We start from the raw sequence: 25848 nt of genomic DNA, 5'->3' as shown, positions 1-25848 counted from the left end.
GTCTCCAACAGCTGTGTATGCGCAAAGCTTTATTGAAGGAGTTTGCGGGTGATTCTGCGACGAAGACGAACGATCAACTGATCGCTAAGGCCCAAGATTTGAAAATTCTTTGACTTCGACAGCGAAGACTAGGATCCCAGCTATCTCCCTTACAACTGTTAGGGATGAAGTCCTGAAGATGAAGAATCCTCAGAGATGTTTGGGGTATATTCCAACTACACAGCCAAAAACTGGTGTGAAAGCGAAGCAATAATTTTTGCCAAATTGACATTACATTCCTTCTATAATGCTCTAGCTACCGGTTAAATGTGCTCAGAAATCCTTGCATTGATGTATTCTAATATTGAAGACTCCAACACATCAGGTACCTGATGGCACCATATTTGTCTTATCCGTTCCGCTTCCGACTCATGTCTGCTAGTCACGTTACGGGTTGCAATATGATGTCACAAGTACAAACAAAATGGTGGTCAACCATTTCTAGATTTGAAGTACGAGAAGAATAGCAAATGGGCCATGTTATGCACAGTAGTCGTTCGATCAATCGGTACTGCTTCATGTTTTTTCCCCCTCCCTCTGTAAAGAAATTCTGCACACACTGCAATTCATCAGAATCAGAATTGAGTAAATATGGAGCAGAGAGGAAAAAACTCAACTCTACCACATTTGAACTGCACTCCGAAAGATGTATAACTGGTTGGCCACAATGGACCATTTATTTTCAACCACCATACCACCGGCTTCCGACTCGGCACCCTCCCCACTAGGACCGGAAGATAGATTTTGCGGGTTTGGCCACGCCAGGCTCTGGGGTTTTCCGTACTGTTAGGCACGCTAAATAAATTATACACTACACGCTACACCACTGTACTGCATCCAAACGAGGAGGGCGAAGGAAGGAACAGGGTGTGAGTGAGAGCTCTAGTGGCCAGAAACTCTGGGGAAGAAAAATTGTAAGTTATGGATTGGCAGGATGTAGAATCTTTCACCGGGAGTTCATCGCTTTGTTCTTGTGCCACACCAACAAAACAAAAAAAGATGGCGGAGATGATGCAAACCGGTACGTCAGCAAACGGACAGAGATTCAACCATGAACAATGAATAAATTGTACATTTCGTTTCCGAGTCTGGTGTACCGGGCGGTTTACCGAGCATGCAGGTGTGCACTAGTTCAGTTGCATACCGTTGCCACCTGCGTGCTAAAGAGCTTGAGCCTTGCTTTTTTCCCCACTGCGAATTGGTCTAGACATCGCTCCAAGCTTCCTTTCGGGCTGTTTCTTATTTGATACACCGATCCGGGCTCGCAGCAAAGCTTGCTCGCATGGAAATGATAAACGGAACGATTTATCTCTTTATGCCGATTCCAGCACCATTCTGCCACGGACCACGACCTGCACGATTCCCTATCGAAGAAAGTGTGTGTGTTTTCGATTGTGCCCGGTGCGATCACGGCTGTAATCCATCCATCGAACAAACCAACAAACAGAGAGCGCCCGAGAAGATCGATGTTCGCTCGATACTGGAGGAAGCCGGGGAATGTGGAGTATTTTTATTATTTATGAACTCATTCCACTGCCTTGGATGTGGTTGATGGTGTCGTGCAACAGGGATTGTGTGAACGGTCTGTTGCAGAAGAAAAGCGGCAGATGGTTGGTCAGTGATAGTGGGTCTCCATTTCAACGTAATGCTCACGATTGGGTGCCCAGATCACCCTTTAACATTTCTTTGCTTGTCGTTGGTGTTTGCCGTTCAAGTTGTGTGAGGCGTACTTACAGGGTTTGACAGACATATGCCGTTTTGGGACTGTAGGGTTGTATTTATAGGTAACTTCCCGCATTAATCTGGTGCTTAGAACATTTCAAATAAATTTGTTATTTTAGTGAGAATTTTTCCCTTCCTAAAAGGCCAAGCTCGTTCTCGCCACGACAGGGAAAACCCTGTAAGCCTTTAATCCAAACAACCGGGTAAAACGGGCATCTCACGCCTGCTGTTTGATGCTCTTTTTTTCGGCTTAGATTCGGGCTAGATTACTCGCACCTCCAGTCGCCTCGGTTCGCCCATATAAGGGATCAATAAATTAAGCATCGTTATTAGGCACACTTCCAAAGACGCTGGGCCCGAACGCGCGACGATACACGTGTGAACAATGAATAAAACGCGCGTGGCTCGCGTAACGCACCGTGTACGAAAAGGGTGCACAAAAGGGAATCTCGAAGGGCACAAAGAGTTGAGGTTTCAAAGGTGCTGTTTGAATAGCTGCTACGCCACGAAGGTTCCAATTTCCGCTCCGGGATGGGAAGATTTCTGGAACGTTGCCCCGGGAACGAAAGGGCCTGCGTTGATTATTATGTTCTGGAAAATTTGCATCCAAATTGATGCGTGATTAGATTTCCTTCACGCCCCGAGTGACAAATGTAACTGTGTTTCGGTTGTGCTGTTGGAGCGCTAATGTGATGTGAGCAGGGGATCTGCTAGAGGAGCGTTATTTATACCTCTCTCGTACAGGTGTTGAAGAATTTATCACGAGGAAAGCATCTAAATGCTCGAATGAATCTGTAGACATAGACTTCGTTCGAAGCTTCAATCAAATTGGATGAAGTCATCCAGCGACTAGCTTGTTCTAGGTCCGGATGAAGGATTTACTAATTTCGGTCCGCAATGTCCAATGTCTGGAAGTCCATCACCGCCACCTACACAGGATGTCGATAAAGTTTTACGACACCTGTCCAGCCATGGTGCCTCCTGTCCCAGCTCACTCGTTCGAATATTTAATAATCTTCGAATTCAATTTTCACTTTTATTAACATCCCTGCCAAGAGAACCCTGTGCGATCTCGACGATGGCAAGCGTAGTAGTAGCAAGCCGGTCGAAGTTATGCAAATGGCACCATCAACCTGTGGCCAGTTGGTGGTTTTCAGCTGGGGCGTTTGCACAGTCTCCGGACCTGGGTGGACCCGTGCTCGCCAGTGGACCCGTGGGCAGCTCGAGCGAATGTGTCCAAAGCTGAGGTAGAGACTTTCCAGCGACTGTCCGCCACTGGTGGGTGATTCTATTTCCGAACCGGTAGAAGGAAACTCTGCCCACAAATGGTGCGATACACGCATGAGAAGTGATTTTTGCGGTCAGAAAACAGCCAGCCGGACCCTCGGAGGACACCCAGATGCTGTTTCCGAGAACTCCTGTGAGGAGGTGCTACCACCATTAAAAACCTCTTACGCTCTTACAACGACCACATGCTGCGCGGGCTGCGCACCCGAAATGGATAGTTTGAAGCGAACGGACGCACCTTTAACCAATTAAAACTACACCAGAAATTAATTTGCCAACGTCCAAACACAGGCCGGAGCGCGCCCGACGACGCATCAATATGCTGTGCTCATCTTCATCACCATCATCATCATCATAATCGTCACCCAGCATCACCATTTTCATCACAATCGTTTTCACTGGCCGGCCGGTTCTTGGTGCCGCCAGAAGATGTTCATCTTGTCGTGTGAGTCACTGCCGGTGTGAGTCTGTTTGGCAATCGCGTCAGCAACCATCGACCAAGTCCCTCAGTGCCATGCTCACACATCGTACGGTGTAGCTGTCATAGACAATTTTGGGGCACGCGCTTCTTCCAGATGCCACTGGCACATAGACACAGGCACACACCCGCTGTGACACCGAAACACCTACTGTTTTACAGTCACCCGGTCTACCCACAGCAAAATGGTGGCCCCGGCAGTACGCTACCCGAACGCCGAACACGTTTCCTCGATAATGCTCGCTTTATGCGATGCTAAGGGCCGGCTCACACAGACACTTTTCGGTGGGGTAATTTATGGACCGGCGGAGTTTATTGCGGTTTTCGGACGGCTTTTGGGACGAGAAAAGGTGGAGAGGAGGACCTTCGAGGAGGGCAATTTGTTTGCACGAACAAACTATTGGGTATCGATCGATCGCCGATAAGAAGGAGCACTGGAACCGATGAACCTTTCACGCTGGTGCGTCTCGACAGTGTCTAGACACGCGAGGTTTCCGTGCGGTACTGCGTTCAGCTTAAAGGTAATTGGTGTGTTATCATCCGATTTCGATCAGCGTCATTGCTTGGCGAAAGGATTTGAGGGACCTAATTTGAGCTCTTTTGATTCCCGACTAACTGCCCCCATTCTGAGGCCACGGAAAGCCGCTGGAACCCAATTATAGCGGTGCATGATTCCGATGTCTCTAAACGGTTATGAGTTGTCGTAAAGAAAATGGCATCAAATATGCAATAGGTGCCCGGTGCCGGGGAGCTTCAATGAGTGACAGTTGATAATAGCCACATTGCGCTGTCTTCAATGTTTTGATGGCCAGAAATGCAAATTCCAATTCCAAGCGCTGCTACATTCTCACCGATTAGATTCAATAAAACCAACCTTCAACTACAGCATCTCGGTTGGGATTGGAAGATGTGTCCGGTCAGGGAATTCCGAAGGCCCTCGGGAGGATGGAACGTTAAAATTTACAACCGTACGCAATGGAATGACTCTCGACGAGTAGATTGGAATCCGGGACGAAGTGTCGGTACCCGCCTACTATCCAGCAGTAAAGTTGGACAGCTTTCGGCAAGTTCGAGTTTGCCAGCGCAGATTCTAGCAAAAACCCCGGAACAGATTTCCCCAACTGGCTCGTGAACGAACCTAATACGTCAAACGACATTCTTTCGGTTCCGCTTTTGCTCGTCTCGTGAAATTATCTGTCCGGCTTGTCCAGCCGTCCGGAATCCCGCAGCGAGACGGTTCTGGAGGTGCCACGAAAGATGACGACAGCGGGCGTCAACCGAAAGAAGGAAGGAAGCGTGTTTGTGTGGCGAGATTCTAAAAACCATTTTACGATTTGCCTTAAATTTGGCACCATTTGGAGTGTTGAATGTGACACAGTAGAGTAGATAGAGCGTCGTGGCGTCAATATCTTTTTGGACGAGCCTGGTGAAACACGAACGGAAATATTCGCCCACTGTCAACTTTAAACGCCGGTAGTGTATTGGATGGTAAGAGTTCGAGTGGACATCGATCCAGTATTTCGCAATACGATTTAAATGCTCTTAAAGTAGTTTCAGAAGAAGTTGGATCTGCGATCGTTGGATGCTAAAAATGTCTCAGATTTAATTCAATTAAAGCGATTAAAGGGACTCCGAATTACTCCTTCTATACAAAATATTCTCATTAAAATGACCCTGTAACGACTATTTTAAATCGCGCGCGCATTACTCATGTCGTCATCGCTATATCTTTAGAAGTCAGCAGAATAAATTGATGCTTCTATAAATCACAGAATTCCAGTCAATAAGCTTCAGTTAATTAAAGCACTATTTAAGTGAGCCATCCTGCAATCTGTCCGCTTTAGCCCCCCTGCTCTCGCCCGTCATGCTAATCATTGTTATCTCACCAGGCTAAAATTAATTTACTCAAAGTGCGCTACCACCACACACCTTGGGGACGCCGAGATCGATCGAATTCTCATTACGTTCCGGGCGATGGTGACAAAACCAAACCTTTCAACGTCACTCAACGAGCTTCGACACACAAAAGCTTGGTCCGGGAACGCAATCAAACGCAGCATAGCGTCCGTAGCGTGCAGAGAAGTACACGGACGCCGGGCAAGGAATATTTGCCGGTTTGGTGAGAAAATTAATATAAATCGACATTTTATTCAAATTAACCTTTGGGCGAGATGAGTTCCACGGTGCATGAGTTCCATGTACCAGGGGAAGAGATTGATTATTTGCTTGGCAAATTTATATGCTCCACCGTTCCGGGCCTTGGAGCAAGTTTTCGGCTGGAATCGATTATAATAGCCGGGGAGCATGTAGCATGCAGGCCGTGTCCTGTGCCATATTGTATCTGAGACCGATGGCTCAATAGCATAAGCATCCCGGCAACCCCAATTGATAATCATTATCATCGTAATGAACAAAACCGCACTCCTTCCTTGCCGGTTAGTTGGCAATCAATCAGTATTAATGACTACACTCTAATGACGGATGCAGCCCACGGTACCCTAAATCATGATCCTTGCCGCTTAAGTTGAGCACCTTTCAACGAGCGTACTTGAGCGAATGAGGTGGATGGGACACTTTCGGGCAGGGCGGGAAGCTAATGTTAAAAGCCAGTCGAAATCGGTCGGTGATTATGATCGTCGGGCTCATCGATTATGTACTCAACGGGCACAGGCGAACATTAACCGGGCAATCGGGAATTAATAATGCAAAGTGCACTTGTGCACAACGGACCTCGAATCCTTCCAAGCACCGGCGAGGTAGTAGCTAATGGGGGCAGACATCGGGGCTAATTTGTCATAACAAATGTGATTCGATTTAGGGTCACTAGAGCGTGTCCAGCGCGAATACAACAATCCTTTTGTCTGTCCATTGTTTTTAACCCCGTCCGGAAAGGAACTAATATTGGGACTTGGGTTTCTTTTTGATCTGCGTAGCGTCTCCTAATGAAATCCGCCACCGTTGTCTAATTTTCTTGTCGTTTGTTTTGGCCTCTTTTTCGGGACACAGCACAGGCCGTGTAGGATCCACACCTTATACGTCCGCTGATCACACTCGCAGCTCTCATTGACAAAGTGTTAATAAATATGTGCATTTTGTGACTTCCTACCACGCACTGCCACGGAGAGCGAGCGATAGCGATGGGCCGTCCGAGCGGCTTAAGAAAATATTATTAAATCCCGTATCCGTGTTACGGACGACGAGTCACTGTCTGTGTGTGTGTAAGCTGGAGTCCAAACGATTCATCATCATATGTGAGATAGAGAGTGGCCTGAAGTGTGGGCGCCAACAATTTCCAAACACCGAAAACACCTGAACCTCTAATCTGGGGCCTGAAGTGGTGGCCGTTCGATTGATTTCGGGCAAGGTGAGATCTAGGTGATCTGTTTACACTACTGAATTGGACATTTGGAACACCTGGGAGAGGACTACTTAAAGCCCATGTTTGTCAGACCCATGTACACGGTCGGGTCGGGTCCGGATCCTTCCCTTTAACGCCATTTGTGACTTATCCGCAACCATCGTGGGCACATGGCGATGTTGTAAAGAGGTGAATAAATTTGGTGGAACTCTCATGGTCGATCAGGGGCAACAGAGCTGAGGAATAAAGAAACCAACCACCAAAATTCGTGGGCCTACCGAGCGACCTATCAATAGCAGATGACATTTTAAGAGCTTGTTACGAAAGTTATTGAGCGGCACGTTTTTTTTCAGCCAGCAGCACTCTCGACCGAGAAAGGTAAATAACGAGAGTGATGTATAGGCGAATCGACAGGGTTTTTTTTTGGGGGATTTCTTGGTTAGTTCCAGCGATGAAGAATAGTCAGCGATTGTATAATGTGTTAAAGTGGATTCTATTCACCTGCATCAAATCAGACTGATCGCAAGACTCTTAAAGAGTTTTTTAGTTGGAATAAATTGCACAGCAAAGTTTGTTCCAAGAAAACTTATTCGAGAGCATGTTCTATCAGGTAATATCAAAGGTTGAGGGCTTGGTAAAATTAAAACATCATCTGTCCGCCGGTTAATTGCATTACTCACATCAATTTATCGCATTAAATAATATGTGGTAATGGGAAATTAATTAACACCTCAATCGGTACGCGACCATTAATCAGTGGCCAATCGGGAATGACGTGAAATCGATGTGTCACTGTGTATTTATCTTGTGGTCGAGAGTCGATCGTTTGTTAATTAAATGAGCGGAGATCGCGAACTGGAGATGAAAAGCCGAAGCCGAGCTAAAATTAATTTGAGCTATTGTTTTAAATATAAAAAGAACTCTTTTGTATTATTTATATAAAAAGTTCCCGAAGTCGACCATCAAACCCTCTGTAGGATTAGCTAAACCGACCTATACCATTCCGTTCCGTTTTAGCGCTGCAACACTAGACAGGCAGGATCGGCCAAACATGGATCCGCTTCATAAAGATGGCAAATTTACGACCCGGTAGAAACGGTTAGATTATAAGTGGTCCCATATTTTATCCCGATGTGCCAAAACTGGCCACAGTCAAACCGTCGTGTCAGCCACACAATCGTGTTTGCCAAAAAAATCTTACACCATCCCAGAGAGAGAGAGAGAGAGAGAGTGCGCTTTTGGAAATAAAAGTCTCCAACGAGGGCTCTGGTAGTTGAATGTTTGACATTCGGCCGTGATATGGCGTTGACAGTTAATGGGCGGTATGGTTTGATTATTTCGATTTCTACTTCCGTTCCCGTGCTGGATCAAACGTTGGTAATCCGGCGAAATAGTTGATTGTGATACGTGTCACACCGAAACGATTCCATATTTTACGGAGGTGCAATATTTTGCACATATTTATTGCACCAACCTCTGGGATCGCTGTCCAGGGATATGCGCCCTCCTCCCCCGAGTAAAGACAGTGCCTTGTTCTGTTGCGATTTTCTCGTACGAATCACACCAATTAATGCTGCTTGTTTTAGCGAATGTTTGACAATTTTCGAATAGCTGTTGATGTGAAACCGCCCTGAAGTAAGCGAACCGCTTCCAAGGACTGGGTGTACCCCGGACAAGCCGATTAAAAACCCATTCCGATCGGAACTGCTGTTTAGTTGGGTGGCACCCTGCTGGTGGTTTTAAGAGCAGGCGCGCGTGTTCAGATTACGTCCGGGCGGGCAATTGATTGCCGGTCCCGGCATACTGACATCCCGTAAAACTGGTGTGCCGACTTCTATAAAACCCAGCACGTGCACTCGTTCTCCATTCTCTGCTGTGCTCCAACTCTTCCGTTTTCCCCAGCACAGGAAAATCCTCAAAAACCGGGATTCATAAGTTGTCGGGATGCCTTGCGGGAACCACCATCGGTGGCCATAAAATAAAGGGGGGTGGGGGGGAGGGATAGGCATTACTGCCTTCCCGCAAAAGCGGCACGAGAGATGAATCCGAAAACAACAGGCATGTTGATTTTTACGATCACTTGAACGTCATCGGAGTTTTGGAGGGTGCGCGTTGGTTGCTTTCAACCGTCACAGATGGTACGAACGGGCACGATTGACCATGTGCGGCTGGTGGAAAACTTCGATTAACGACGAGTTTGACAACCACAAACACCTTCACTGTGTGACCGGGGCCGATCCAAATCGGATTTGGATGTGGACGAAACAATTTGGATGTGTTCCTTCCTTCCTATGTACCGGGGCAGGGTTTTACGACAATCGTAAATCAATTTTCCCAGCGCGTCCGGTCTGTGGTTGGTTTCTGGACGATTTCTGATTTTAAGTGCACCACGAGCTTCGGTTTGGATGATACGGTTTTCAGCCTGCCGAAACAAACAAAAAAAGCCGAGTAGTGGACATTTGCGAGTGGGCTATTTTGTGTGGCTGTGTTTTCCGCTAGCTATTCGCATGTACGATGGAGCTTCCTGATGCTCCCCGAGATTCTACGATACGATTGCGATGGTGCACGGTGTGGTTAGCATGGCGATCAGATTTATAACCGCTCCGGCTGGCATCATCATGCGCACCAACCACGCATTCACGCAGGTTGGTTTTATTCTGTCCAACTGTCACCGCGTTATTTTACTGCCTCGCGGTAAATCATGCTGTGTGAGTGAAGGTGTGAGGACCAATGTACCTGGAACTGGCATTGAATGCGATTCCTATTTAGTCTCTTTTTTGTATTTAGACATCTAAAGTGGGCATTTCGTAGCAGAAAGTCAGCGATAAATACCCATCATCGTTTGGATGCGTTTTAATATGCTGTTCATTGTTGTCTAGCGCTGAGCTCATCTCCAGGTAGTTTGGCCGATAATGGTGTGTGGCCGTAAATTATAGGCTGGCAGCAGCATCAAACTACACACAGCACAGAGTCTCGTAAATCATTTTAGCATTTCATTTCAATATGGATGGATGCTACTGGATTTATAGTTGGACTTCAGGAGCAATCTATGGATTATGGAGCTTGGATGAATATTTATTTTTTAAATTGTTTTGTGCTGAATAGATTCCTTTCCTCCTGTGGATGTAAAAAGTCATCCTCCTCTTTTATATCATGCAAGTTATTTTGCAGTAAATACTTTATTGCATTTTTAGTGAATTTTTGACAGCTTTGATAGCTCTTTTCAGAGATATGTCTATAGTGCCGACTATTATCTCAAACGAAGTAGTTGGATTACATGTAGAGCATTTCCGTATCTAGCTCACTCAGCAAACTTGAGAGATAGAACCTGACGAGGGAAGCCGAAGACCCTGAGACTTCATCGATTGAAATCGCTTCCGTTCGAACGGTGAAGATGATCCTAGACACGATGGATATTGTGTTACAAAATTCGCATTCAAGGAGGTTCTTCCAATCGTATAGGCCCAGATTTATTTTAGAGCACGCCAGCATTCATGATTACCGAAGCCTAGTCTAAAATTGCTGCCTAACAGCCGTACGTCGCTCTGAAAGGAACCCATCATTCAAAAGGGTTATCTGTAGACTGTAGCGATCGCTACCAACGAATAAAAATATTTGTAATACTCCTTTACGTTACTGCCCAAATATATTAAAAATATCTTCACATGACATGACATCACCCGCCGACGGCAGCTCGTGGAAACATGCTCGCGCACTATCATAAAGCTAAAATAATTTTGATGTCATTTTATTACGACATTAATCCGTTGTGACGCATCAAGTTGTGGCGCTCTTCAAAAAACACTACATTTCCAGCGTATCATCAGCTCAGCTCGCGAACTACAGAGAATAAATGGTTGCAAAACGAGAATTAATTCTTGACGTGCTTGTTTTGTTTTAAGCAACAGAGCATTGCATGCTGCTGCTTAAAATGCCTTAACGAACCATGCAGTGGCTGATCAAAAACTGACATCCGTTCCTTGGTGATTGTGAGACCGTAACGGGGCAACGAAACAACCTTTCAGGAGCACATCAATCTGTTGCTTGAACCGGATCTACCAAAGGCAGTATCAAAGGGAGCTCTACTGCTCAATAGCGTCAGCAGGACGCGAGAGAGAGAGGGATTAGCAGACATATAGAGAGGAAGTTCTGTGGAAGTTCATACTTTGACTTCTTAACCAGTAATGTTTGCTTGCTGTTGTTCGCTCCTATCGTGCGCTGGCTGAATAAACATCCTACATCAACCGTAGTACGTCCACGCCGATAAGCATCTCCAAATCCCGGTGCTTCGTAACCGTGCTACCCGTTCCGAGTAGGGTTCGATATCGTTGAACTGTTTCTTTTTCTCCTCCCGCTTTCCTTCACGCAAACGGAAGCTCCAGGATGGGAAGGAGCCCTGTGCCGGGAACGAACTTCACGCGTGTAATCGGTATTTCATTTAGTCGGCTTGCAAATTGACTTCTATCCATCTCCAGGGCGCTTTTGCTGGGTGATGGGCGTGTGGGCGAGACTTGCTCGATGTTTTCGGCTCGGAATTCGGAATTGGTCATTTCCACCGACTTATCAGCCAGAGTCGGTCGATGCGCACCAGCACCAACAACGCTAGCTTCGGTAGGTGAGAGCTCGTAGAATCTAATCATGAGCTAGTCGTACCGGTAGCGCCAGCCGCTTGGGACCTTTCGCCGAACCGAATCAAGCTACACCGGCAGGATCTTCCCCCTCATTCAACCAGGGGGAGGGAGGGGAGGGGGGGATTTTGGCATGACTTCACACAGCACGCGCGATGGCAAAGACGTAACTCCCCGGGACAATGTTTGGCTCGGAAGCTAATTCTGTAGTTCGGTGGTGCCTAACCCTGGCGCTCGACGTTCCCTTTTTGCTGCTCCCTTTTCGACTGCTAATCGCTTAGCCCGGTAGTTGTTTCAGCGATATCGGGCACCCGATAATAAGCTTCATCGAACAATGGGACCAACCGGAAAACGGAGGGTGTTCGATATTCCGTTTCCTGACTTCCCATTCGGGGCTGGTAATTCATTCCGCACCGTTGCGCCGGCTGATGGCTGGCGGTGTCTTCGGACACCGAAACTCGCGCATAATAGCGCTCAGCGTTACGGAACAATAGGACCGTGCCGGGCGGTATGTGTCGGGACGTGCACATATGGAAATGTTTGTTTCGGTCTGGCCGGTGTATTTCCGCATGCTGTTTCGGAAGGTTCCGCCGGGAACATGTTTGATGGAAACCGGCTGCCATCACCGCTGGGATGGTGTTGCGAGATCGGATCGCGTCGTCACGTGGTAAGGTTGGACTCCCACGAGGGAAAGGATGCTGTCTTATGAACGTTGGCTAATGCCTTAGCATTTGTATCCGCACGCGCGTGTGTGTACGAGCGGATCGGTGTTAATCCAATTTCAGGCGTTTAATCACAGGAGGATTTTGGATCTAGTGTTTGTGTTAATTAGATTCGTTGATGGCAAGCCCGGTAGCTCGGTGCTGGGAGATTCTACCGAATTGGTTGAACCGACCGACTACGACGATCCAGCTACACCGGAGCTGCACGTGGGTTGAGGAAGCCGGGAGCTTTCGGTGCGGGAGATTTGTGAACCGAGGCACCTTAGCACCAGGGACAACAAAGCGGAATCGTATCGAGGAAATATCGAGATGGGTTTAGCCGTTCGCACACTTGAGAACACAGACACCTAATCAGACGCATGGATGTTGGATGGATCAAATCAGCATTTGCTTCGGAAGGTTTAGTGATATTGGTGTGCCGTAGCTATAGATGTCCCTGATCGATTGTTGGTGTATTTTATCCTTTAAAGACTTCCTGGCGAAGATTGGTGAAAAGGCGTGTAATTTTGTCATGCAAATAGCATACATTTGGGCGCTTGTCTCTTGCAGTTGATCCATTGTTGGTATATTTTATCCTTTAAAGACTTCCTGGCGTAGTTTGGTGAATAAACGTGTAATTTTGTCATGCAAATAGCATACATTTAGGCGCTTGTCTCTTGCAGCATCTCTTTGCTAACTTGGTTTCACGAAAGTTAAAAGGTAATATTGGGCTTCCGCATCCACCAGCAGTACATTAAAACCCTCTTCATCGCTCTTATTAATAGCGCATTAATGGCGTTGTGGGGATCCATCCCATCCCGCTCAAACGTCCCTTTAATAAAACGGGTCGTAACAGAAAGAAGAGGAAAGAAGCAGGCTGAAACTCATAAAAAACTTTCACTCGATAATGCTTTCAGCGCCACCAGCTTATCGGTCTGTGTGTGTGTGTGTCCCATTCGGATCAGTGCTAAAAATATTAATCTCAATATCAACGAGTAGAATGTTTTTTGTTGCGACGCCAAAAAACTTTCGCCCACCGGGGGCACGGCCAAAGAAAAACAACGGCAACGAAATGAGGAAAAAAGCCATGCCGTCCCACCGAAACAACTGTCCGCTGGGATAACGACGCTTCCGGGGTTGTTGTTCGTGCGGGGGGTTCGGGAAGGCTTTAAGGATACGGATCCGGGCTGTCCGTAACCGATTGGTAAGCCCTTTCCATTAGTTCCGGCCAGCCCGATTTGCTGGTTGGAAATGGTTATGGGTGGCGTTCTGCTCTCTCTCTTTCTCTCTCTCGCTCGGTCTATCCTGGAGTTTTTTATGCTTTGAGTTAAAGGATTTTCTTTTGCTACACGCGTAGTGCGTATGTACGCATCGAAATCTTTGAAACGCTTGAAGAAACGGAAAAGGGGCTGGTAGAAAGTTTTTGCCCCTGCTGGATTTTCGCACAGCTTTTCCCCCGTTCAATCGTGCCTGAAAGCATCTCGAGAGGTTTGAAGGATGAAAGTTTTCCTTTCCGATTCCGGTGCTACTTGAGGGATTCGGGTGGGAGATTTTTTTGTGCTGCCGTTATTGTTGCCTGGCCCGTACCACACTGAATGGAGTTTCTGTTAGAGGAGCTCAAGACGCTTAATTTTGCTACGCGGAACGCGCGTGTTTCGTGGGGAATGGGGTTGGAACCGTACATCCGGTTTGACGGGAAGGATTTCAATTTGATGAATTATTTCACCACTCGACTCGTTCGGGTTATACATTCGGTTGTTTGCCGCCTTCACTTAGGAATATATTTTTTTCTTGAGGTATTTTGAGCGGATATAGGGGTACTTTTGAACTGGATCCGCTGTTCCGGGTTGGTAAGAATGATGCTGGAGCAGTAGTAGTAGTAGTAGAAGTAGTAGTAATCCTGCAAGTGAGTCTGCAGGAAAAAGGGGTTCGATGGAGTGGCCGATGAAGCGGATAAAGAGAGTAAAGCTCGTACAGAAACAGCATCCAGGAAATGGTTATCGCATTTGTGGAAAATAATTCATTTTGTTGCACCCTGACAGATAAATCTTTTAACGATCGATTTCGGAGCGAGTGTGGAGCTCATCTATTCTTTTGCAGTGTGATTTATTTGCCGTAGAAAGTGCAAGGAGTTGGTTTCTACGCTGCGATTAAATTACAGTGTTGAACTAAAGGGTAAGACCACCGTTCAACGACGACTGCTTGCAGAATTTTAATTTATAGAAAGAGTGTGGCTCATCCAAAAGGTTTCTTTCTAGGACTTATAACTGACCTCCTTCAAGGAGGCCTATCCAAGGATCTTAATCCTAGAGGTCCTGTCCAAAAAGTGTCCAAGAAGTCTCGATTAAGGGACCTTTTCTAAAAAGCACCACCTAAGAGATCTCGACCAAGATGTATAGACCAAGAAAACTCGTCAAAGAGACCTCGTCCATAAGACCTCGACAAAGAAACCTCGTCCAAGAGACTTTACTTTAGACATTACCCAAGAGACCTTTCCCAAGAGAATCGTCCATGGGCATAGTTCAAGGTGTATCGTCTAAGTGGCGAAATCTAAGCGGGTAACATCCTCCAAAGGTACTCGCGCAATTACATCATCCAAGAGGCTTTTTCGAAGGGACATCGTCTAGTGACCTTACTCAAGAGATCTTGTCCATGAAAGACTTTGCCCAAGAGACCTTGTCCAAGAGACCTCGTTCAAGAAACCTCGTCCAAGGTGTCTCCTCTAAGGGGCCAAATCTAAGCGGTATTACTCTAGTAACGTCCTTCAAAGTACCTCGCGCAATTACATCATCCTAGAGGCTTTTTCAAATGAACATCCTTTCTTGATTTCGATTTAGAGATCTTGTCCAAGAGATCTCGTCCATGAGTCCTCGTCCATGAGACCTCGTCTAATAGTATCGTCCAAGCTCTAAGGGATCTCATCCAAGGATTTCACCCAAATAAACTAGCCGAAAGAACTTCGCCCTGGGGCACCGTCCGAGAGGCGTTTTTGAAAACACATCGTCCTGCGAATTTATTCTAGAGATCTCCACCAAGAGTCATCGTCCAAAAGATGTAGTTTAAGAGACTTTTCCCATCGATTTCGTACTAGAGACCTTAAGCATTGAGTGTCTTGTCCAATAAACCTCGTCCAAGAGACCTACTCCAAAGAGTTTTGTCCAACCTCGTCCACGAGGCCTGTTCGAAAGGGCGTTAAAGAAGCCTCTTACAAGACACCTCTGTCTACAGACTAATTCCAAGAGGTCTCTTGCAATAGGTCTAGAGTTTAAAATATCTTGTCACACAGTGCAAGCAATGTTTTCTCCAACACTGTACTTCAATCATAACAAGAAGCAAGAAGCTTCCGATCCATCCGATCCATAAATAGCGCCGCTAGTTCTTTAAATAGGACGCGCAACAGATGCTTCGGAAAAATGGATCGAAATCATTGAAGCAAACAAAGCTTGAAGCCGCTCAACAAAAACACCCACCAAAAAAAAACCCTCAACCCAACCAACATTACAATCTTTATGCTTCCGCGTTTATCTTCCGTAACATGGCAAAAATTGGGCCCAACAAAAAACGCAGAAGCGCGATGGTCGGCCGGCCGATCACAAGACAGACGGTGGAAGGCAATCGTGTGCGGGATTTTTCGCGAAGGAGATTAATGATACAATAAAACGTGTTCATCCGAGCAATAAATTTTCCCAGGCTAATGGGTGCTGTACGTGTGTGTGTACGTGTGTTGTGTCTGTAATATTGCACCAAACGATTATTACACCATTCTTTTTTGTCTTTGTTGTGCTACCGTGGGGGTTTTCCTCTGTTGTTTTTTGCTACCACCTTTTGTTTTTCATAGTTTTGCTAGTGTTTAATCAGATTAAACTGTGATCTTATCGTTCTGCACGAGTAATCGATTTATTGTGTTCATTAAGTATGTAAGCTTTAAGTTGGTGGATTTTTTTTTTATTTTCCCTTGTTTTGTTTTTCTGGTTTCTGGTTGAGCAAATTTATAATTGCAGCAGAGATTTTAATTTATTTTTATTGGTTGATTGCAATAAGCTATCGACCTTGTGTAGGCGAATTGAGCGTTTGTTATTGCTGCATGTAATAAATTTCTCCAACATGGATAATTTATTATCCTTTTAAAAACATTTTAAAATTAAATTCCTTTTCGAGAACTGGAAAATCTTAAACTGAGGCTCTTTTATACTTTTCTGGACTCTGCGGTATGTTCCGGATCTTTGTGATGCTGCTCTGATTATTTAAAATGTTTTCAGTCCAGAAAAGCACGTAAAAATTCTTCTTCAACCTGAAAAGAGTCGATAATGTGCATCAGATTCTATCTAACAATGCACATCACCCTATCCCGAGCAAATTCCAGACATGATTCGAATTTCTCTAACTCATCCCAATATCCTTTGTAATAAAAATTGAACATCAAAGTAAATGATGTAGCAAATCTAATCTAAACAATTACCCAACATCATCCACTGGCCAGCTGGCACTAGCTCTTGTTTGGTGAATCGGTTTTAAAAGCAAGCTTGTTGATTACTAAATGAAAAGGGCGGTCGGTTTTCATTCCTGCCCCCGACAAAAAAGACTTCTACAACCCACTGCTCGTCATGTTGAACTAGCAACTCGCAAAATTGAAACATTCAGTTACATGTGTAAGTTCAATACTCTACCTCATCCTCCTTCCCTGGACCCACCTCCCATTACGGCTAGCAACTCTAATCCCAATTACAGAGTTACGCCATTCCTTTCGGGAGGAACAGTCACTCGATTTGACTGCAGTGGGGCTGAAGCCGTACTGGACAAGATGAATGGCACAGTTTATCATACGCTTCGTTATGAATATTGTTTACTGTTCAACTTTATCCTTTCGGGCACCTTCCTCGACACACGGCGCCGCGACATTGTTTCACTGTTGGTGAGATAGGAAGTGGGATAGGACAAAACAAAAAAGCCGAAACTTGTATGCAAAGGGATGTTGCAGAGCGACTGAACAAAAAAAAGTACAAGGGCTACCATCACATCGTGAAGTTTTCCCGGGTCGGTTGGTGTATCGGTCAGAAAGCATGTATCTCGGCATGTACGGCAACCAATGCACTTTCGAGTGAAAACAATGAATACATTAATCTTTTGCTCAGCTGTGGCCCTTTTTACGGGTCGGATAGACGCTGGTCAAAAAGCCCTTGCAGCCCTAGCCCGGACAGTTCGAGGTGGGATTTTGCAGTTTCGTAAAACTTTTCTGTCCATTCTCCCAATGCCCCCGTGTGACTCGAGTGTGTGTTCTCAATGCATAAAATTATGCTGCAATGTTAGTTCCAATGTTTTTCCTCCGACACTTGTCCTGTTTGGGTTGTCTAATGTTTTCTCTCTTCCTCTCCATATTCCCTCGTTGCAGATGAAACACACGACCAGGATGGGACGGCGGCACAGCAGGGCACCAACGGACAGAAGCGGAAGCCCGGTCAACGGGGTCAAAACATTCAGGAGGAAACCGACCTTGAACCGGAACTGGCCGCTCGGTTGGATCTGTCCTGTATGGCCCAGGGCCTTATAAGGGCGCCCGAGATCGACAACGGTTACGTGGTGAAATACAACAGGTAAAAAAACCCCTTTACTGAAGTTTTACGTCTCGATGACACGCCGTACCATGCTAACGTGTGTGACTGGTCTCACTTGCAGACGGAAGAAAAATGGCAACATTTTCCTGGTGGCATTCTACGAGTGTGACGATTATTACGAGCTGCAGCCAACGGAGCATGATCGGCTGTACTGTAGCGGACGGAAGTGGATCGGTAAGCGACCGGAATGCATCTCCACCCGGTCCGGCTCCGAGGATGACGAGGAGGGCGAGGAGGAAGAGGAGGAGGAGGAAGAGGAGGAAGAGGAAGGTAAGCGTTGGTTAGATGGTAACAGATGGCAAGGGTTCCCATCGATAGCGGGGACAATGTTGTGGTTGCGTTGTGCTTGGTTTAGTTTTACATTTTATAGTTTCAACGCTAGATATGGCTAAATATGTGCTCATAATAAAGTACATGCGAGAGTCAGGACTCAAAAGACATATAAATCGATTTATCATTAAAATCAGATATAGTTTTGATTTACAAAACCCCTAATTTTGGAACTTTTTGCCACAGATTGCATATGTTTGCGAAAACGCCTAAATGTATGCAATTGGTTTAAATTTTTTGAATACAGTCTATCTTGTCGATTTTGAAATTCCTTTTTTAATGTTTTATTCTTTAATTCCAACCACTTTAAAGCATTTAAATCAAACGATGTCTCAAACACTATAGCTCCAGCTAGCTCGATAACGATCAAATGCTAGCATCGCAATTTCCATTTGAACACTCGCTCGCTCCATTTACTAATGCGCTCTAGGAACGAGCAGTCTGACCTTTCTTTGGAAAGACGAACGACGCTAAGAAAGAACGGTACCACGCTAATCAGGAAAATCTTGGTGCCCAAGTCGGTATAATGACGGTCACGATTTCCATTGAAACGCTTACCGGTTTGACGCATTTCGATGCCGCCGACACCGAAGAGCACCTGATTTTCTTGTCCAACGATTGGCCATTATTGGCTGCGCAGGTTCGTTTTTGGTGTTTGCGCTAGCGGCCGCGAGACAAACCGATTGCTTGGTTGATTTCGAAAGCCGAGATCAATATTATCTCTTAAATAGTTGTGTATTTGTGTGGAAAAAGGGAAACGGTACCAGATCACTATCAATGGAGGTTTCACGGTGGATACTGTGGTTGAAGTTAAATTTCAAAAGGTGCGATTGGGAAGTGAAAGCCTTTTGGGAAGAGATTCGTTCCTTAAAGTTAAAGAAATTAAGGGAAAAAAGAATCGAAACCCCCAGAAGTTTGAGATACAAATGATCAAATCATACAGCCAAACCAGACATCTTGTTAGTTGCCGGGCTTTGGTATTTGTGTCTGTTTATTTTACTTTTCGTTGACTTTTTGTAACGGTCGTCGTTCCCGTAACAACTGCTGCTGCTGCTGCTATGTGGTGAATGTGACAGGTAAAACGTGTAATTTATGTCCCGCAGTGATGCTACCAAGATATTAGTAGCATAAATTCGTTCCCTTATCCCAACTCAACCCACACAACGGCAATGATGTTAGCCGGTTGGATGCTTATGTTTGTGTGCCAATACATGGTGGCACGTTCGCATTCGGCTTTTGGGTTAGCTACATGGGGCGCTAGAGCCAAAAGCGAAACGAAACAGAACGAATGGAGCGTGAATGAATCCATCGCAACAAGGTGCCCGCCGAGCATGATGATCTGTTATTCCAGTGCAAGGGTTTTGGTGGTGGAATTCGTTTTCACCTACATTTTTCTGCTCATCTATCTTCCCTGATGCTGATTTTCTCTCTCACAAACACACACATATATACACACGTTGGTAAGATAGGGATGAAATCTTGCTTCTACATCCTTTTGCTCGGCAGCTAGTCAGCATTGTAGCCGCGAGTTGCACATTGTCTACGGGAAGAATGTTATGCTAGATCGTTGTTGGATGGTATTTTTCGTTTCGTTACAAACAGCTGTTTTTTGTTGTTTATTGGACTGTGCTAAGTCACGCCGGGTTCCAGACTATATGCGCGAGGATTTGTAGGAAGAACCCGTAGCACGCGTTGAATGTTTCATCAGCAACAACCGAGAGCCCGTTATGGTTTAAAAAGGGGGGAAAAGAATGTTCTGCAAAGGTGGATGGAACTGCGAGAGCACATTTGGTTCAGCCTGGCATTATTGCTTTGTATGATGAATTTTGTGTCAGACATGGAAGCTCCAGAACATCTTTTTCTCCAATTTTTGACGTTAGTTTCTCAAAAAAAATATAACGCATTTTAATTTTTAACTTCGCTTTCATGTATTTATCTTCAAGATTATGAAGAAGAAGGAGACGACGGCTCTGAACAACCATTCGAGCGGGATGAGAAGCTTCACGAGCGAACTACAACGACGACAACAACAACTCTCCCGACAACAACTACATCCACTACCGAGCCAACAACGACAACAACGTCAACCGAACCGTCAACGACACCCTCTACGACAACAACGACAGAACAACCGTCACAAACGACGACTGCATCAACACCCGAAATCGTGCACACGACCACGGAACAGAGCCGGCCAGATAATTTGTCCATCGCCGAGGCTGAACCTGACACTCATCAGCATCGATCGACAGCAACGCATCACCAACAATCGCGCGACGATAATGAAGAAGATGAGGCGGAAGATGAAGACGACGAAGAACCGGCAGAAGGTGACGACGATGATGCAGACGATGATCGCCCTGGGACGCACAAAGTAGACGATCACCAAGAACCCTCCACAACGACCGTGGAGCCCGTGACATCCCCACAGACGGTGGTGGCCGCTTGCGGTCCCGATCGTGGCGGCTGTGATCACGAATGTCGAATGATTTATCGTGGCAACGAGGTGGAACCGGTGGTCGAGTGTAGCTGCTACCGGGGCTTTCTGCTGGACGCGCGTGATGGAAGAACCTGTCACGGTGAGTGTAATTTGTTTGCCGAACAGATGTATCGATATTGGGCCCTTTTCTCACTCTCTGTCTCTCGATGTTAACCTTCCTACGGGTGGAGCGTACTGCAACTTTAACGGCTCAATCGTCTAAATTTAGATGGAAACTCTGTCCCGTTGCACTCTGAGACAGTGAGAAAAATCGACTTGAGTGGGTAGGGAAAGGGAGTTGCAGTGGGAAGATCTCCCCATGCCCTGAGACCATGCAGAACCGCGATGCAATTTCGTGCCAGCAGCACGAGTTTGTGTTGTGCGCAGCGCAGGCTTACGATTCCGCTCCGATCTCCACCGAAAGGGCCGCCGGTTCCGCTCGATATCCGAGCAGCAGTCCAATCAGAGGAGAAGTTAATTCCCGGTGACAAATTACGGTGCCAGAAGGAGGTTTTTCTTTCGGAGATGTTAATAGTGCGCTCGTTCCCCGATGCTGCCAAGGTTCGGCTGAATGACAAAAAGGGTGATGGGAAATGGACGATGAAATGAGTTTCGATCGGGGACTCGGGGAGGTTTGTTTTCTGCTTTTTTTTTGTCACTCTGCCTCTGCTACGCAGGCAGCGATACAAATTTACCAGTTTATCTCGGATGTCCGATTGTGAGCATGCTGACAGGTCTCACTCTGTGGCCGCCTCTGTGGGATGATGGAGATGGGTTTTGTTTGGGTGATTAGGAAAGGGAAGGGGGGAGAGGGAAGCGTGGGATAGGGGAAATAAAATATGTTGGGAAACATTTGTATCACCGAACCGGACCTAAATTTTCCCGATTTCAGTCGAAATTTAACACACGACGTACGTTCGTAGGCCGTTTGTCAGATGATTGACTTTTTCGTAATTGCTCACAGATTGAGGCCCGATGAGTGGGATAATTTAATAAGGAGTATTTTCTGGCTTTTGGAGCGTGTCAAAAGTGTTCAGTTACGACAGTCGTCCTTTTCATCGTCATCGTAGCTAATTGTTCTGGGTGATACATTGCAGTACATCAGTTCCTGTTCATGTGGAAATAAATCATTGCTTCCACTCAGCAGTGTAAGGTGGATAGTTTTTTTTTCTGATTGTAATACTATCTCTCAATTTTATTAAGGGTTAAATTCATGAACAAGAATCAATTTAAATAAGAAAATAATCAAGGTTACAAGAGTCACTCCTCTAGGAGTATTTCTGACAGCAAGGGCAGCATAACCGATTGTGTAATTGAAGGCATCGAGACATTTTCTTCGTCATGTCTCATAGCGCTTCAAACCAACTTGTCTTGATGGGGATCTCGTAGCAAGAAAAAATACCCATAAAAGCTACCTTGTTGCGAGAAGTATCATGATACAATGACTAGAAAAGCTAGTCTAGCCCTTGGGAGAATAAATACTAGAACGATGCAGGTCGAATCCTAGCCAGTTATCCAGTATTGCTCAGCAAAGGCAACAAAACATATTTTGTTGTAAAGTTAATCAAATGAAGCTTAACTTCAAGAATTCTGCTCCAATTATTTGATCAAAATAACCCATATGACAACATAAAGCTGAATTAAAGACTCTACCTCGATTTTGAGTATTTATCTTGAAGAATAAAATTAATCCATTGATTTCTAAACACTCACGCCGGAGCAAAATACACCCTTCTAATGTTTTCTCAAGAAGTTTGGTAACTTGAGTAGGTTGGACCGTTGCTTTCGGCCGGCTCCGAGATTCCGACAAACAAAAACAACGCCCATCACCACCGCTCGTCCTGCCACCACGCACCTGACGGCTCTAATTGCAGGATTAAGACGCCGACGCGCTCATATTTGTGAGCCAGAAACGTCAACCGGGGTTAGTTAGTCGTTTGTTTGGGCGACCGTTGCCGGTGGCGCAAGCAAAAGAATGCGCTTGCAAGTGGGAAAGAGAGAAATAGAGAGAGAGAGAGAGAGCCCCTGAGGTTGATTAATTGTTAGCACGCGCGCGCCTAGTAGCGACATTTGACAGTTGCGTTAAACATGGCGTCACACCTGTCACGTGGCCACTAACGCACACACACACACGCTTTCGCCCAATCACTGCCTAATTTACCAGCGTTCGAAACGTGTTATGATTTAATCCTCGTTTGTTTTGGTTGTTTCCACCGTTTTCGGGCGTCCCCACTCACCGTCCTCTTAATTTTCAACACTTAATTTCCGATCATTTTCGATAAACGTCAGCCGGGATCCCGGGCCGGTGGGGCACGAATTAACAAAATGTTTAATGACAGATAATAACGGTCGGATTTGCATAAACGATGTGTCATCAATTAGCTACCACCTACGATGTGGCCACCAACACGACAGATCGGTTAACATTACGGAACTGTCCTCAGGACCGAGATCGATCGATCGAGGCAGCTTAGCAGGGCGAAACCGTTTTCGGTCAACCCATTCGAGGGACCCCTTTTTCTGTGTGTGTTTGTGTGTGTTTTTGCGGCCTGCTTTTGCTGCCTGTTGGTTGAAGAATTAATCTTCTGGAAGGTGGGTCATTAAATACGGTTTGCCCCGGGGCTACTGCCGATCGTTTTTTGACGGACAAAAAAAGGAAAAAAAAACGGAAATAGTAGCACGAGAACCGCAAACGAAGGTTGCCAAAAAACTTCCACTCGTTTTTTTCGTCCCGCGCGTTGTGTGCTTGCCGGGGGTTTGTTTGTATAGGAGAAAGCGGGAGCGCAAGTCAAATTGAGCATATTTATTGATTCAATTTCGACCCACTTGGAAACCCCTGCTCCTGGAGCACACCGAGCAGTAGCAATAGCGATTTAAAAGTATGGTTCCGGTTCCGGTTTGTTTCGGAACCCTTTCCCGCTTAACGGACGGTTGACTTCTTGAATTGCATTTTTGGACTTTTGACACATTTTCTGTGAGGCTGTGAGAGAGGTTCTGAGAAATCATTTCCGGATGCTTTCTCTGTGGGTAGCACACACACACACACACACTCACACACACACATTTCCATAAATGGGAAACTTTACATCACACAGTAATTTATATTTAAAGTGGAGCGAAACAACAGTGCGTAAAATTGAGTTCCGGAAATAATAGTTTGATATTTAATTCTACTATATAATGTTGTTTTTTCTACTATTTCTCAGACATCGATGAATGTGCGGAAAACAATGGAGGATGTGAGCAGACATGCATCAATAAGCCCGGATCGTACGAGTGCAGCTGTGAGCCGGGGCTGCAAATCGACACACTGAACGGACACACCTGCATCGGTAAGTACACTCGCATATGCACTGCCAACTATTGCGCTTTGATCCATCGCATCGTTCGTTCGCTTTTGCATGGCCAAGCATAATTGCACTCAGCTTTTTTTCCCCATCCCATTACAATAAGGGAAGCGGTTGGGAACCGGGAACGCGGAAGGTGTCATACGGTGGGGTATATATTGATGGTTAATTAGCCGTGTAGTGTAGTAGTAGAAACGAGCGTTTAGAGGTTTCTCTTAGATCTAATAGCATTATTTTTATACATTGGTAGAAGTAAATGTTGACAAATATAATAACTAAGTAACTTTAGATAGCAAAACTATAATTTGAAACTCCTTAAATGGCTTATTGTTCATTATTTAGCATTGAATTGCATACCTTGAGGCGCTTTCGTGTTTTCACCCCCAAAAGTATGCAATTGACAAGTCGAATTCATAGTTTATTATTGAAAAACTTTTTCTTTTGTAATAAACTTGACGACTGGTGACTTTTTTTCTCTCCAATCACTGATTATTACGCATTTTTATCTTATTCATTCGCAAAACTCATTACCAGTGTGCTCCCGTTTCCGACCAAACGCCCTCATTGTGGGCACGCTCAACTTTCACTCCCGTTTTGAGTAAAACTTCACCCATCAGGAGCACACTCAGCTATACGCAGGCCTGTCGGCACAGCAGGGTTAATATAATTTAAATTATATCCTGCCACTCGTTACATTTTCCCACCTGTCTGTTCTGCCACCCGTTTAACTTTAATAGCGACTGGCGTCTTGACTATTAGATATCGCCTTTTAAGATGGGGATTTGCACCTTCGCTCTTGTCATCTGTACAAGACGGTAATAAAAGCTTCTGTACGGTTGAGATTAAACGAGCAAGGTTTTGTGGAAGCGGTTGAGCAGTGCTTGTCAGGATGAGCTATTAGTTGTGTGGATTGTGTGCAACTCTACAGCGGAACATTGGTAAAAGAATGCTTGTATCCAGTTGAAAAACTCACACGTAGATGAGCGTTTCCATTAGTATCACTTTGGAAAGTTTATTCTTGCAAAAAAGTAAACAAACGACCTCTGGCTCCCCGCTGTGTGCTTCGGTCGCGATGATCCAGTCTAGTGTAAATAAACAAGTGACTTCCATTAAACACTGCTGCGAACCGGACACACTTTGTCGAGAGCGAGCTAGAGACGCATAGCGAAGAAGAAAAAAAGAAACAGAATCCACAATCCTTTTGCATTTTGTCCGGTCCACCCGGCTCGCTGCACCAAGCTCCCGGTAGCTAAATGAAACGTAATTGTAGATAATCCTGCGATGAAAAGTATCTTCCACTTTCCGGAACCCGGCTACCGGGAAATGAGATCAGCACACTCCGGTTACGTTCTTCGGCGTTCGGCCATTAGTTTTCCTGTAAGGTGCTTGTGGCTCAACTGGACGGCCGACGGTGCACGGAGCGCTGGCTGGCTGAACTTCGGGTCGAACACCACTATCCAGGTGACCCGGGGATGGCTGGAAGAAAGGCCTCACCTTTTCTGCCCTCACCTTTTAAAGCAAAGATGAGCCTTTCTTACGAAGGAAACAACACTCGTGTCCCATTACCCGGCGAGGGCCAGCCAGCGAGGTCAGTGCAGTCAAGCCCCGATAGCGTCGAGTTACGGCGAATGCCTTCATTCTGCGCACCGGTTCTATTTCGTGCTGAACGGTGTCTGAATTTGTAGTAGCTTGTATCAGGTTTACAGGTCAGTACGATGTCACAATGGTTAGCTTTAATGGAGATAAGAAGATGGCGTTGGCTGTTCATTGCAATACCACCGTGCAAGGGTGCAACGAGTTTCTCGCCAGAGTTACAAAGTTTGGCTCCAGATAAGTAAGAGCTGCAGAGTTTTATCTCTTATGATGG

General features: G+C 45.7%; 1 protein-coding gene across 7 annotated transcripts in view; it reads left to right on the top strand.

Annotated features, from left to right (window-relative positions):
• LOC118513122 (fibrillin-2) overlaps positions 1 to 25848 on the top strand; it is an 84593-nt gene that overhangs the window by 23445 nt on the left and 35300 nt on the right. For all 7 annotated transcript variants that reach the window (XM_036058526.1, XM_036058527.1, XM_036058530.1 and 4 more), the window contains exons 4-7: positions 17603 to 17804; positions 17887 to 18095; positions 20099 to 20734; positions 23841 to 23966. In XM_036058526.1, the coding sequence (XP_035914419.1) occupies positions 17603 to 17804; positions 17887 to 18095; positions 20099 to 20734; positions 23841 to 23966 (1173 nt within the window). The remainder of the gene's footprint in view (positions 1 to 17602; positions 17805 to 17886; positions 18096 to 20098; positions 20735 to 23840; positions 23967 to 25848) is intronic.

This window comes from Anopheles stephensi, chromosome 3 (assembly GCF_013141755.1).
Source record: "Anopheles stephensi strain Indian chromosome 3, UCI_ANSTEP_V1.0, whole genome shotgun sequence".
In the NCBI taxonomy this organism is placed as follows: Eukaryota; Metazoa; Arthropoda; class Insecta; order Diptera; family Culicidae; genus Anopheles; species Anopheles stephensi.
This window is presented reverse-complemented; position numbering and strand designations above follow the sequence as displayed.